The sequence below is a fragment of the Ogataea angusta genome (genome assembly GCF_019207475.1).
Source record: "Ogataea angusta isolate 61-244 chromosome Unknown 61-244_NODE_13_length_294202_cov_90.480228, whole genome shotgun sequence".
Classification (NCBI taxonomy): domain Eukaryota; kingdom Fungi; phylum Ascomycota; class Pichiomycetes; order Pichiales; family Pichiaceae; genus Ogataea; species Ogataea angusta.
The window spans coordinates 190509-204128 of record NW_025065227.1 but is presented as its reverse complement, the minus strand read 5'-3'; the positions used below and the strand labels follow the sequence as shown (position 1 = coordinate 204128).

The window sequence follows — 13620 nt, the reverse complement described above, 5'->3', positions numbered from 1 at the left end:
TTTTACATTGTAAAACACTCGATACCGATCATTGCGGCAGTTTGCGTTTTTTTATATACCGTACAAAGAGCACTAAGTCTCCTTCTCATCCTGCTTCAACGGCTCCCCGTTGCGTGCAAGTCCCGGTTTGACATATTTTAGACTGGTGTACTGGTGCGTTGCAAAGCGTCCACGTCCTCGTCCGCCAAAACGTCCTCTGCGAACTGGTCTGGATGTTTTCTCGGCTTCTGGTTGCGAGCCATCCTCGAGAGACTTACTGGTTTCATTTTCATTTTGATTCAGAGGCTTTTCCGTGGCGTTTTGATCCTTGCTCTGCTCTTTAAGCTTGTCGCCTCTTTCCCAGTTCTCTGCTGGCGTAGTTCCCTCCTTTGGCCGGAAAGTCACGGCACGGCCACCACGGCCTCTGCTTCTGCCTCTACCACGGATAGGCGGCTCGCCATCGCGCACGTACCGCGTGTTATGGGAATTCCTATGGGAAGCTTCTTTTGGCCTTCTTTCGCGAAGTGTGCTGGATTTCTCTTTTGACTCGGAAGAACTGCCCTCTGAGCTGTCTTTTGAAGATTCTCTCTGCTCGACCGTGGTTTCCACAGACTTGGCTTCGTTTTGATTCTTTTTAGCGTCCTTAGACTTGGACCCTTTTCTGGACCTTGGTCTGCTTTTGACAAGATCTTCGTTTTCGGTTTTATCCGCTTTTTCGTCCTCAGTGGGAATCTGTGATCCACTTCCGCTATGCTTCTGGTCTTCCGCTGGTACAGTCTCGTCATCTCCAGACTCCTGCTCCTTCTGTGTCGAAGGTGACTCTCCACCTTCCTTGTCCTCTCTCTCAGCATTAGTAACTTCCTTTGAACCCCGTTCTTTTCTCTCTTCCTTTCGTGACTGTTTCTTCTCACGAGCTCTGCTGTCCGGCCTGGAGCCCTTACCGGTCGCTATCCTATTCCCACTTTCTTGTGACCGCGGCTGGTGCCTCTTCTTAGGAGACGACGATCTTTCTTTTTCTTGGTCCTTCTCAGCACCGGCTATCGTCTTGAACGTTGTGCTGTTGATGGCTAGATCCTGTAATTTCTTCTCAATTTCTAGCTGCTTGGAAAGAACGTCAACGGGCTTGGCAGCACCAAATGGATTTGATTTTGGCTGTGAGACTGGTTTGGCCGAAGCCAGTGTCTTCTCTTGATTCTCCAGTGCCAGAAGCTTGCTGGCTGTGTCCACAGGTTTTGCATTTCCGAAAGGATTAGGCTTGGGCTTTGATTGTCCTGCTGACGAGACAGGAGACGGTGACCCAATAGGAGCCGCTTCTTGGCCATTCACTGGCCGTGTAGCTATCTTGCGTTTTTCGATTGGGGCCTTTTCAGTGTGTGCCTGTCTTTTCTCCTCTTCCTCGTCGTCGTAGCCAATCTCTTTGTTGTATTTTTGCACGTCCGCAAAATCCTGGAAATCAGCCACATCCACATTGATTCTCAGTCTGTCAATGAACACGTCGTTCCACTTTAGCACTTTCTGTAATTCGCGTACGCTAGGTAGCTGGACATACGCACATTTGCGTTCCACGTTGCCAGATGAAGAGATATTAAATCGTGGAGCAGGTGGGTGGGGGTCCTTCAGCACCTTGCATTTTTCAAAAGGAGTAAATCTGGATCCGAACAAGTCCGATACAAGCTTACCGGTAGCTCTTTCGGGAAGATTAGTGAGCTTTGCAATAAAGGGAGGTTTCAAGTTGCGGAGCATCGCATCGTTTCTCCCTCCACGGCCATTGAACATATGATATCCACCCATGCTCGACGAATATGAACCGTGCCCATTGCCACGACCGAAGGAGCCTTGGTCGCTGCGATTGAAATAATTGGACGGCTCTGGTTTGTGGAGTGATACGGCGATCGAATTGATATCTATGTCATCGTCGGCCCAGGATCCCCCTAGACTTTCATCGGCGTAGAACTCGCTTAGAGACATTTTCTTAGGTCCTGAAGAGGGGCAATGAAGCATTGCCCTTGTGTTAGTATCGTTCCAATGGTGAACCTGGATGTGTACTTACCCATGGTGTTATCCTGATATATGTGTTCAGATTTGGCAAATTAAGGTAGAAAAGTGTTTCCTAAGATATGGCCGTACTTTCAGATTAGTAAGATGTCTAACGTGGTTTGTTGGCAAGCAGTTGGCTTTATATGGCCCAAGTCACTCTTGTTTTTATTAGCTTTATATTCTTCAATTTGCTTCAAAAAAAAACAAACCAGCACGGAGTCGAATTGGCAGATTTTATTTTATTTATTTCCTCATTCCTGCGATGCCAGTTATCCAGCTGGATCCGGAAAATGGACGCTCGCGCGAGATCCTTTCACCTCAGCCGCGGTTCAGCCAGACCTCGCAGACGCTGCTGGTGCCGCCGCCCCCAAGACACACCAGCTCGTCCCCGTTCGCAGCAAATAGAATGATATCCCTATCCACTTCCTCGATCACCTCGCTAATTCCGTCCTTGTACAATTTGAGCACCAACCACTCGACTTCAAGCCTGATGAATGCTACTGCCAACTCCACGTCGGAAAATCTGGCATTTATCTCGGACGCATTGGCCAGAGAGTCGGACGTGACTGTCTCGACAAACATCACGTCCCAGGCAGAATATAAAGGATTCGCGGCATACGTTATTAGCTTCATCTTCTTGTTCATATGGCTGAGCTGGTCCATGATCCCAGATTCGCTCCTCAACAGCGTTGGCATATATTACTACCCATCAAGATGGTGGGCCCTCGTCATTCCAGCATATGTCTTGGTATCCATGATGTACACATATGTGGCCCTTGCATTATACAACGTAGAAGTGAAAACTCCTCCTTTAGATGACCCCCGGACAATTGCAGACCCGGATGGTGTTGTTATCACAGAACTGCCGCACTATCAGAAAAAAGACCTCGATCGCTATCTATTTTCTTCCACCAGTGGAGTTTGGGACTTGCCGCTGAGTGAGGTCAATAAGGTGTTGTACGGGGAGGAAGACTAAACACGGTTGTTTTAGATGAACCCGCTTTCGATAGACTCATTAAACCATTTACTAAATTCTGCTCCAAAAGAGGCAACCAGATTGTCGGCTTCCAAATTGAACTCACTGGGAGAAAACTTCTTGAGAGCGATCACACTTTTACCATCGACGATCTTATGCAGACACCACCAATTTCGGTTGATCTTGACAACCTTCTCGACTGGCTCGAGACCGAGAAACTCATGGCTCTCCAGAATATGAGTCATGAGGCTCAATGTGAGATTGATTATCTGCGTCCTGTTTACTCCCTCGGATGGTAGCACAGAAGTTTTGATTTCTTTGATTTCATCTGAGTCGGGGATATTTGGCAGAGAGGTTTTGATTTCTTTGGTCATCGGATTGTATATTAGATAGAAAAACTCTGAGTTCTCTCTCAAGTCTTTTTCCATGGATCTCAATTGTGTAGCGACCACATCACTGAAATAAGAAGAGTAAATATCGTCTAGCTGTGTTTGAAGAGAAGCAAAAAAATCAGACTCTTTGCCAATCTCTTTGAACAACAAGGTGAACATTATCCCATTGATTTCGTACACAACCATCTCCAAAATTAAGTTTCCCAGATGCACCGTTTTCGTGATCCTTCCATCGCTTGTCTCGCCTAATAGAAATTTTCCTGTAAGCTCCGTGCCCAGCGACTCTTGCGATGTTGGGGCTTCCGCGACTGCCTCATCCAACACTTCAGGCTCTTCGTTGGAGGACGAACCTAGTCCGAACAAGCCAATAGAAGACACAAGATGAGGGACCGAGGCAACAGTATTGATTGCAGAGGTGAAAGGATTGAACACATGTGTAGTCAATTGTTCGTGAATATAAATAGCAGGTTGTAATATCGACCTATCGAGCAGCGTTCTATTCCCTCCAGACAAAGCCTGAATGGCAGCGTAATATGCTTTCAACGACGGGATGTTGCTGAGTCTTAGCGAGTACGTAGAGAGGCCTGTAGAAAGATCGAGTCTCTCGAAATGGTTCACCAGGTTTATCAGCCACTCTCTGGGTATGGGTGATTCGTCGTTCAGATATATCACGCCAAAGTTCTTGGTCGGCGTCCAGTTCGTGTTCACAATCAACAAGTCAACCAAGGAGCTGTTTTTTGAGCTGAACTCCTTCAAAGCATTCGTGAGATTATCCCTGAACCCAAGCGGCAGCCCCACGGACGAACGCCGATATCCCGAGAGCAAATTCAGCACCCCTCGGTCTGTCAGACCAAAGCCTGAAGGATACTCAAATTTCTGCGTCAGCCAGATCCGCCACCAATCTTCCAGTCGTTTCTTTGCGTTGCGATCTATGAGTCCATAATTTATTCGGTAAAGATTGTAGCCATACTGAAACTCGTTCAGTAGATACGTTGGAGTTGCAATGCCTCGCCGCACGTAAGACTGTCCAGTTTTCGCAAATCTGAATCCACAGAAGAAATGGTATTTTTCCTCGAAGATCCCAGTAACCACTCTAGATTTATCTGTGTCAATGTAATTTAAAGGACCGTCGCCAGAGCTGTGAAAACGGCCTGCAAATGCACCAAGCCCTTGTATGAACCCGATTCGTTTAGCCTTCTCGGTCTCAAGGACATCCCGGTCCTCAAAGTTGAGATATACGAGAATCTGGTTGATCAGTTGTTGATCGTCTTCCTTGCTGGGGTCACCCAAAGACGGGTCGAATATGCAAAAGTACAGCAGTCGTGGCGGCTGTGTGTCATTGGCTCCGGTGTTTCCTGTCTTCGAGATCAGATTTGAGGTCGACGAATGGATCGCATTGAAGACATTCATGGCCTTGTTTGGAGATTTAAAACCTAAATCTTGCCTAATCCGTGCAAGGGTGTATTGGGGCGTCGCCAGAGAGCCAGAGAGCAAAGGGTGCTGAACAGTCTGTGCTGGTCTATGCAAGCTTTCAAGGCCGTGATAGAGTGCGGAACCACTGCGCTTTGGATTCTGCTGTATTTATGCTAGCCTCAATCTTGCAACCAATTTGTTGAGGGTGTATAGATGTGCGACGTCAATTCAAAAAGTTGAAAATCTTGTCGACCTCTTGTTATAATGGTTCTCGCAGATTTAGGAAAGCGGATTAACAGTGCGGTCTCGGAGGTGACAAAGGCCAGTGTTGTTGATCAAACGGCGGTCGATGGTCTGTTGAAGGAAATTTCCAACGCGCTGATTGAGGCAGACGTGAACGTCAAACTGGTGCTCAATCTTCGAAAAAAGCTCAAATCGACCATCGAGCAGGAGGAGAAGCCAGGCCTCAACAAGAAGAAACTGATACAGAAAGCTGTTTTTGATGAGCTGTGTGATCTGGTTGACTGCAAAGAGACCGAACTTTACAAACCAAAGAAAAAAAAGACCAATGTGATCATGTTTGTTGGTCTTCAAGGTGCAGGTAAAACCACCACATGTACGAAACTCGCCGTGTACTACCAGAGGAGAGGTTTCAAGGTGGGGATGGTGTGTGCCGACACCTTCAGAGCTGGTGCTTTTGACCAACTCAAACAGAATGCGACAAAGGCAAAAATCCCATACTACGGTTCGTACACCGAGGCAGACCCTGTGAAAGTTGCCTCTGACGGTGTTGAAAAGTTCAAAAAAGAGAAGTTCGAGATCATCATTGTGGATACATCGGGACGTCATCGTCAAGAGTCAGAGCTGTTTGCGGAAATGATCCAAATTGGAGAGGCGGTGCAGCCCAACCAGACGATTATGGTTTTGGACGCTTCGATCGGTCAGGCTGCCGAGTCCCAATCGCGTGCCTTCAAGACGTCCTCTAATTTCGGAGCCATCATCCTCACAAAAATGGATGGCCACGCCAAGGGAGGAGGAGCTATTTCTGCTGTGGCTGCTACGCACACTCCGATTGCATTTATCGGTACCGGAGAGCACATTAATGATCTGGAAAGTTTCACTCCTAGACAGTTTGTCTCCAAGTTGCTGGGCATTGGTGACATACAGGGTCTTATGGAGCACGTTCAGTCGTTGAACCTGGACCAGAAAGACACGATCAAAAACTTCCAGGAAGGTAAATTCACGTTGAGAGATCTCCAAACGCAGATGAACAACATTCTCAAGATGGGTCCTTTGTCGAAGATTGCCCAGATGTTACCTGGAGGCATTGGCGAGATGATGAACCAGGTTGGCGAGGAAGAAACCTCCAAAAGATTCAAAAGAATGGTTTATGTGATGGATTCAATGACCAAACAAGAGCTTGACAGCGACGGAGATATATTTGTGGACCAGCCAAGCAGAATTGTGCGAGTTGCGCGTGGATCAGGAACGTCTGTGACCGAGGTCGAGGCGGTGCTAATGCAACAGAAGATGTTTGCTAGAATGGCACAGACAACCAAGAGCATGCAACAGGGTGGCGCCAACCCAATGGCAGCCGGTCGTGGCGGAATGTTCAATCCCCAGAACATGCAAAGAGCGATGCAACAGATGCAGTCAAATCCATCTCTCATGCAAAATATTAATAAGATGATGGGAGGACTAGGCGGAGGTATGCCAGATATGAGTCAGCTGATGGGTGGCGGCGGTATGCCAAATCCTCAAGAGATGATGAAGATGATGAACACTCCTGAAATGAGGCAGATGATGAACAACCCGGCCATGAGACAGATGGCTCAGAACTTCCGTAAAGGTATGTAAAAATGTGGCTGAGGCGTGCATGGCTAGTGCTCCACTAAAAAAAAAAAAATAACGGCAAATAAGAAAGCTTGTTGATAAGATTAACTAACAATGTTGAGACAATTGCGCCCTCTGGCTTTATTAGCCAAGTCCCGCCCTTTGACCAGATCACTGGTGTCTCTGCGCTCCAATGGTATTTATAGATTTCAGGTGAACAGAACCCCTGTGGCCTTTTCGGCCTCCAGATTTTCGATTCGCAAATACAGTGTTTTGGAGGAGGAGTCGCAAGCCCCAGTGGTTGACTTCTCGAAGGTTAAGGAACTTGTCGAGAAGAAAGATCCAGAAAACGTTATTGTTGATGTGAGAGAGCCAGAAGAGTACGCCAAAGGCCACATTCCCGGTGCCATTAATATTCCAGTCAACTCGAGTCCCGGTGCGCTAGGGCTTTCTCCAGAGGAGTTTGAACAGACTTTTGGGTTCCCAAAGCCAGACCCATCCAAAACCCTGCTTTTCTACTGTCTGGCAGGTGTGAGATCGAGTATGTCCGAGGAGCTTGCTAGCACCTTCGGTTACGGAAAAAGATTGAACTACGTTGGCTCCTTTGCCGACTGGACTGAGAAAAAAGGTCCGGTTGAAGTTCCTAAGCAATCTGAAAACCCCAAGGAGGAATGAGTGACTTGTAATTACAGAGACGTGAGAGCCAAAACCAGAATTGCATAGGACATAGCCGGATCATTAATTGTGTAAGTCTAATATTATGCGAATTTGCGAGACGGGTATAAAATTAATTAGGGTATAAGCTAGATGAGTTTGGCTGTTTCGTCAAGAAGATGTCGATCGTCGTCGTTTAGCTGGAGTGCAAGGCCGTCTTTTTGTAGCCACGACGAAATTATGATAGGGACAGAGGTGTGGTATTTGGAAGTGAGTTTTTCTAGCCGTTGCACCAGTTCATAGTTTGGATATTTTTCAACTGCGGGCTTGAGCATATCAGCCACGCGCTTCGAGTTATTCTTATACCTCTCGAATGAGGCCCACGAGACTTTGGGGCTTGGCACCGGGACACGGCAGTCAGAGTGCAAGCGATTGAACATCTTTTCTTCCTGATCAGCGTGGCATAAATCAATCATAGCTACTCATTAAAGGAAGGGGTGGTGTCTTATATAAGGTACTGTCGGCAAGCAAGTCAGGTTACGATTTTTTGCGCCTGCCACGTTAGGTGACGAAACTAGTCAGCGGGTCTAGCTCCTTATTCTGCACTTAAAGCCGAGCAAATTTGACATATCGTGCGAGAAAACTTACGATTTTCGAAATGCTGCCTAATGCCGGAGATGGAGTCACCTGCGTTGTATTCTCCAACATGCATTGCTGCTGATCTGCAGAAATAATTTGAGAAAAAAGAATATTTCACATCCGTGAACCGGGGCCGCATGGAGAAGTAGCAAACTAAAAACCAAGTCTTATTAACTTTCTTCGTCATGACTACTGAATCGAAGGTTTTTACCCAAAAGGCCCTGATCGTCGCATCGTTCCTGCTGTCGGGCTACGGAACAATATTCTTGTTCCTGTTCAGCCACTTTGGAAAGCACTACAGAACTCCGTTCACCGGGTTCTTCATTGTCACTGATATCTATTGGCTGGTGACAATGTTGCTCCAAGTGTTTTTTATTATCAAAGTCTTCTTCGACAAGACTGTTGCGGCAGAGAACAAAGCTGCCATCAGTGAAATAGTGGGCCCTCATTTTGCTATTAACAATGCCCTGCATTTTCTTTGGTGCTACTTCTTCCACAAGGAGAAGTTCGCTTTGGGTGAATTGGTTCTTGTCATCAATTTGTTGAACCTGTTGGCCCTCTACTTCACCCATCGCACTGTTGCCATCAAGAACGTCAGCGATTGGCTCACCGTCCACTTCCCAGTCACTGCCCTGCCCCTGTCTTGGACCATGTACGCCATATTCTGGAATGGAGCGTGTTTGTTCCACTCCCACAACAAGTCACTCATGGCTCGTATTCTGGCAAACGTGCTGGTCTGGGAGTTCCTCGTCGTTCCTCTGGCAATCTTAGTTTTCTACCAGGACTGGTCCATTGGTTTGAGCACCAGTTTGCTGATGTTGGGCCTTGGATTTGGCCAGCTGTTCACTAAGGTGGTTGCTCTGCAATGGCTGTTTGCCTTCATTATTGCAGCCGTCAACTTTGTGGTTTCGGTGGTGATCATGTTCGGATCGGGTCTGAGAACCGTCAACAGGGAAGAACAAGCTCCATTGCTGAGCTAATCTACTTGTTCGTCTCCATAGGCCGGATCATCTTCTCGATCATTTCAGTGTGTACAATCTGTCTCGGTTTGGTGTAAGTGATTGATAAAAACTCCAGCATGGCCGGATGGGCCACCAGGCTTGCGTAGGTATCTCTTTTGATGTTGCTGATATACTCGGTCCTCGTTATATCCTCATTTCCCAGTCCAATATGCTTGCTCTTGAGCGCTTCATAGAGCTGCTTCTCTCTGATCTTATCCGCCTACAGGTCAGAAGCTGTAATCTAAACACGTACCATATCTGAAAAAGAAGATTATTTAGAAATATTTTTTTCAATCGTCAATTATCATGACTGAGGAAACTCCCAAGGTCGAGAATGCTTCTGCGGACCAATATACGTGGAAATTTCTTGACGAGCAAGCGATTTCCAACTGGAAGCAGACTATTGAGAGTCTGACGTCGCGAATAGTTCAGAAAGACATTTCGCCGAGCGAAGTGTTCTACGAGATTGTTGTTTGTTTGAACGACTTCAGCTCAAGAATACCCATCAATAACCTAACCAATCTTGTGAACACAATCATCAACACCATTCCAAACGTGAAAGAGCGCCAGGAGCTGTCGGTGCAGTTTTTGTTGATCTTTCAGGCTTGCAATCCCAAACCTCATCTCAATGCATTCATTCAAGCTGTCAAGATCGACAACCAGTTCAAAAGACAGTATCTCGACTTTTCGATTCTCAAAAATGGGCTGTTTCCCGACTTTAATAAATGCTATTTCAGTGACGCCAGAGTGAACGACTACGGTGTGGTCACATACTCCTCGCTTCACGAGTCAAGCGAAGGCTACTCAAAACTGGCTGTTGAGCTCATCAGCATATTTTATCAAGAAGATGCGCTTTGCAAGATCACATACTTCAACCACGTAATTGAACGGTTGATTGGTCATTTTAGACTAGACATCACTAGATCGTTTCTGCTGATGCTGAGTATATTTGCATTTTACCTTGACGAAAACGAAGAGCTTATTTTACAGGTCATCAAGAACAGCATATTTACCCCTCAGCACTCAAAGACGTTACAGCTGGTGGTGGTGTCATTTCTCTTGAATTCTGACACAAAAGAGAAAATCCCTTTGGAGCTTAGGCTTATCACTCTTCTGATAAAGGAAGGAATCCTTGACTTTCATTCAATCTACAACTCTTTACAGCCTTTGGAGTTTGAATCTGATGCCAATTTTGCTATAAAGCCAATAGAAAACACAGAACTGGACAGCCTTCACGCCCAATATAATGACGAGCTGAAGGAGAATGCTTTCAAAGCTACGGCTTCTGCTCTGGCCCTCGCGGCTCCACTGGTTCTGGATGACGATGATGATAATGATGACGATACAGGTGAATCCTCTAAAACAACCAGGGCCGAAGAGGCGCCTGTTGCTACTGAGAAAAAAGTCTCAGTCAAGGAGAAGTCACAATACATTGCCAAAATCAAGTTCCTAAAATACATCTTGCAATCGAAAATGTACCATGAAGCGCTGTTCATTTTGGTCCAACACCCATTTCTGCCACTGATAGATGAAGAAGTCTGCAATTTGGTCAATGACCTGGCCAACGACATTATAACTCCATACTACAAAAAAATCGGTATCACAGGAATTGGAAAACCAGGACCAGACACTTGCTTGAGGCTGGTGGAATCTTTCGAAGACCTTGTCAAATTTTGTCATCAGTTTCTCTGTTTCAATGGCGTGAAGGTGGCCAAGGATTCGGTTTTGTTCACGAAGCTCGTTCGTATCTTGCGATATCAGCTACAGACTGGAGCGGACCGTGACCAGATATTACAGCTTTACCGCAAGTTTATTTTCCCAGCCCTTTCGTTCGCCAATAACGCTTCTGTTGTGAACGAAGCCTTTTCGATCCTGCTCGACTTCTACCAGCTGGAAACCCGTTACAACTTGTATGGCGAATACCAGAACGTGATCGCCAAAAACGATCTGGAGATCAAGCAGAATTTTGATATTGCAGAGAAGAAAACAAAGGATATCCTCAAGAGACTTTCCACGGCAAATGGAGAAGTGCTCATGCGCCAATTGACGAGGATTGCATTTGGTAACCCCTTGGCCGTCACTTCGACTTTTGTCAACCATATCGAGAGTTATAGCAGCTTGAGTGATTTAATTGTGGAGGCATCAAAATATTTCGGTGCTTTTGTTTGGGATTCTCTTACCTTTCAGCTATGCAACAAGCTCAACTCAAACAGACAGGCGATGCAGGAAGATGGGCTAAATTATATGCAATGGATTCAAAACTTGTCGTCGTTTGTGGGTAAGTTGGCCAAAAATAGACCTGAGCAGTTCCAACTGGGCCCAATCCTGACTCTAATCACCAAAAGTCTCAACAATGGATCAACCGACTTGATCATTCTGGTCAATGAGATTGTCGGATCTATGAGTGGTGTTCAGCATATCAACAATTTGACATCCAGACAGATATTCTTGCTCAACGCAGAAACAAGTCTTCAAAAGCTTGTTTATATGGTGATCCAGGACAGGAGAGCAGAATCGTTTGCAAGCTCTCGGAAATTATTGGATAATATGGTGAGTCTGGACATTCTGGCGGAATTATTTATCCTCCTTGTCAATCTCCCGGATAAAACGGTCGACTCTGTCCAAGCTCCGCTGAAAATCCTGAACCGTCGCTGTGACGAGCTCAATTCCTTGATTCACACCTTCACGACCATGGTCGACGAAAGTCTTCCCACAAACGTCTTCAAGGAGAAAATGATATCTTTGGACACTCTTATCAAACGGTTTCTTGTTCGTCCTGTTTGGGCTTTTCAGATCTGGAGACGGCATTTGAGCAGACAGCTGAAAGCAAATCCGGACTACATTGATGAGCTCGAAGCAATTTTGTGTGCTGTATTGCCACTTGATTGGGATGCTGTGAGCGCCAGTTTTTACGCGGACTTTTGGCAATTATCGCTCTACGATATCTGCTATGAAAAGATTTCTTATGGAGAGGAATCGGCAAGCATCAAATCGAAAATAAGCACTCTGAACAAAAAGCTTTCTCTGTCTCGCAAGGATAAAGACATTCCAAAGAAAGAATTGCAAAGACTTGAGCACGAACTTAGTCAACTGCATCAAATTTCAGTCCGTGTGAGATATGATGCAACAAAACACGAAAATAATTACCAGGCCACAATTTCTCGTATCAAGAATAAAAAAGATCAATGGTTCAAAGATGTGTCAGACGAGGAAACGGTTTCGAAAAGTACCAGACAGATCTTAGAACACTGCTTCCTACCAAGAATGGTTCATTCTCCTTTCGATGCGGTTTACTGTGCAGAGTTCTTGTTCCTTGCTCATTCGCTGAACACTTACGGCTTTTCGCTGGTTTATGTGCTAAATGAGCTCTTCACCTGCAACTTCCTCCAGCCTACGCTCTTCACTAGTACCACCTTAGAGATAGAGAATTTGGGGATTTTCTATTTGCATGTCCTGAAAGAACTCAATGCATGGAGGGAGGACGCCAAATTGTATGATAGCAAGGCCCTGGGAAAGGAAGGAGACTCAGATCCTTTGCTCGCAGGTTTGCAAGTGCCTGGTGGAGAGCATTTGCAGTTTGAAGAGTTTAGGAAGACACTCTTTAATTGGCACAAATCTTTACAGAAACAAATCATTGCATCATTGGATTCTGAGCAATATACTACGCGGAACAACGCGATCATCTTTCTCAAAAACCTTCTTGGAGAATTTCCTGTGGTTGCAGACCATTCTGAGGTTTTGACTCGCAAACTTGCGTCCATATATTCGTCAGACTCTAGGGAGGATATCAAACTGGCTTCTAATGCGCTGTTTGTCTTGATCTCGTCCAAAAAGGCCTCATGTGTTCAGACCTGGGAGTTTTACGAAATGGACCCGGAGGAAAAAGAGAAGCTGATGAAAAAGAGAGAGGAACGGCTGGCCGCGGAGCGCGCCCGCAAGGCTGAGCTAGAAATGCAGGAGAGGGAGAAGAGAGAGGCCGAACGCAAGGAACGCGAGAAGGCAACGCCCACTGCAAGGCCGTATGGTCTAGTGGGCCTGGAGAAAAAAGTGAAGCACGAAAAACCAGAGCAAACACAAGCAGTTGTCGAGAATCCTGAAGAGACCAACAAAAATGGTGGCACTGAGGACAAAATGGAAGGAATTGAATCCGAAAAAGAGCAGCCTATGGAAGAAAAGCCTGTTGAAGAAAAACCAAAGGAAGCTTCAGAGCCACCGAAACAGACCGAGACTAAGAGTAAACCTCCCTCGAGGTCGCCTACTCCTGCTATTCCACTGGGACCTCAGAGCACCACTAACAAAGCCAGCACGCCGACTGGTCCGTCCAGCACAAGCTCGTCGGCCCTCCGAGCTCGCTTGGAGGAAGAAAAACGGCTTCTGATGCAGCGGCAAGCGTCTAGTGCTGCCAGCTCTTCGCCAAACTCGTCGTCTGCGTCTCCGTTGCCTCCCCCACCTCTCCCTCCTCCTTCGAATCCTCCCGGACACAACTACAAGGGCAGTCGCGACTATAGACCTAGAGAATTTTCGACGCACAGACAACCGAACAATAGCGGCTCACAAGCTATGCCAGAACATGAATACGATCGAGCATCAGGTCGTAAAAGACGATACGAGTCCCAGGCTCACGAAAAGAATAAGCGTCAGCACTACTAAACACTCTGTAATAATTTATTTTACCTGATTGGCTGATTCGAATAAT

At 46.3% G+C, this 13620-nt stretch overlaps 8 protein-coding genes across 8 annotated transcripts; 4 read left to right on the top strand and 4 right to left on the bottom strand.

Annotated features, from left to right (window-relative positions):
- Positions 1–72: 72 nt before the first annotated feature.
- Positions 73–1947, bottom strand: KL928_005265 (uncharacterized protein; the record flags this gene model as incomplete). Its single annotated transcript, XM_043206055.1, has 1 exon — positions 73–1947. One exon carries the CDS (start codon positions 1945–1947, stop codon positions 73–75), a length of 1875 nt encoding a protein of 624 aa, XP_043057505.1.
- A 331-nt stretch (positions 1948–2278) lies between these two features.
- KL928_005264 (uncharacterized protein) lies at positions 2279–2992 on the top strand (the record flags this gene model as incomplete). Its single annotated transcript, XM_043206054.1, has 1 exon — positions 2279–2992. The coding sequence occupies one exon, from the start codon at positions 2279–2281 to the stop codon at positions 2990–2992; it is 714 nt and encodes a 237-aa protein (XP_043057504.1).
- An 11-nt stretch (positions 2993–3003) lies between these two features.
- KL928_005263 (uncharacterized protein) lies at positions 3004–4794 on the bottom strand (the record flags this gene model as incomplete). The annotated part of the gene is made up of 1 exon (XM_043206053.1): positions 3004–4794. The coding sequence occupies one exon, from the start codon at positions 4792–4794 to the stop codon at positions 3004–3006; it is 1791 nt and encodes a 596-aa protein (XP_043057503.1).
- Positions 4795–5061: 267 nt separating this feature from the next.
- KL928_005262 (uncharacterized protein) lies at positions 5062–6654 on the top strand (the record flags this gene model as incomplete). The annotated part of the gene is made up of 1 exon (XM_043206052.1): positions 5062–6654. The coding sequence occupies one exon, from the start codon at positions 5062–5064 to the stop codon at positions 6652–6654; it is 1593 nt and encodes a 530-aa protein (XP_043057502.1).
- Positions 6655–6744: 90 nt separating this feature from the next.
- On the top strand, positions 6745–7305 carry KL928_005261 (uncharacterized protein; the record flags this gene model as incomplete). The annotated part of the gene is made up of 1 exon (XM_043206051.1): positions 6745–7305. The coding sequence occupies one exon, from the start codon at positions 6745–6747 to the stop codon at positions 7303–7305; it is 561 nt and encodes a 186-aa protein (XP_043057501.1).
- A 128-nt stretch (positions 7306–7433) lies between these two features.
- On the bottom strand, positions 7434–7760 carry KL928_005260 (uncharacterized protein; the record flags this gene model as incomplete). The annotated part of the gene is made up of 1 exon (XM_043206050.1): positions 7434–7760. The coding sequence occupies one exon, from the start codon at positions 7758–7760 to the stop codon at positions 7434–7436; it is 327 nt and encodes a 108-aa protein (XP_043057500.1).
- A 333-nt stretch (positions 7761–8093) lies between these two features.
- KL928_005259 (uncharacterized protein) lies at positions 8094–8845 on the bottom strand (the record flags this gene model as incomplete). The annotated part of the gene is made up of 2 exons (XM_043206048.1): positions 8094–8550; positions 8703–8845. The coding sequence occupies 2 exons, from the start codon at positions 8843–8845 to the stop codon at positions 8094–8096; spliced, it is 600 nt and encodes a 199-aa protein (XP_043057499.1).
- Positions 8846–9230: 385 nt separating this feature from the next.
- On the top strand, positions 9231–13574 carry KL928_005258 (uncharacterized protein; the record flags this gene model as incomplete). Its single annotated transcript, XM_043206047.1, has 1 exon — positions 9231–13574. One exon carries the CDS (start codon positions 9231–9233, stop codon positions 13572–13574), a length of 4344 nt encoding a protein of 1447 aa, XP_043057498.1.
- Positions 13575–13620: the final 46 nt, after the last annotated feature.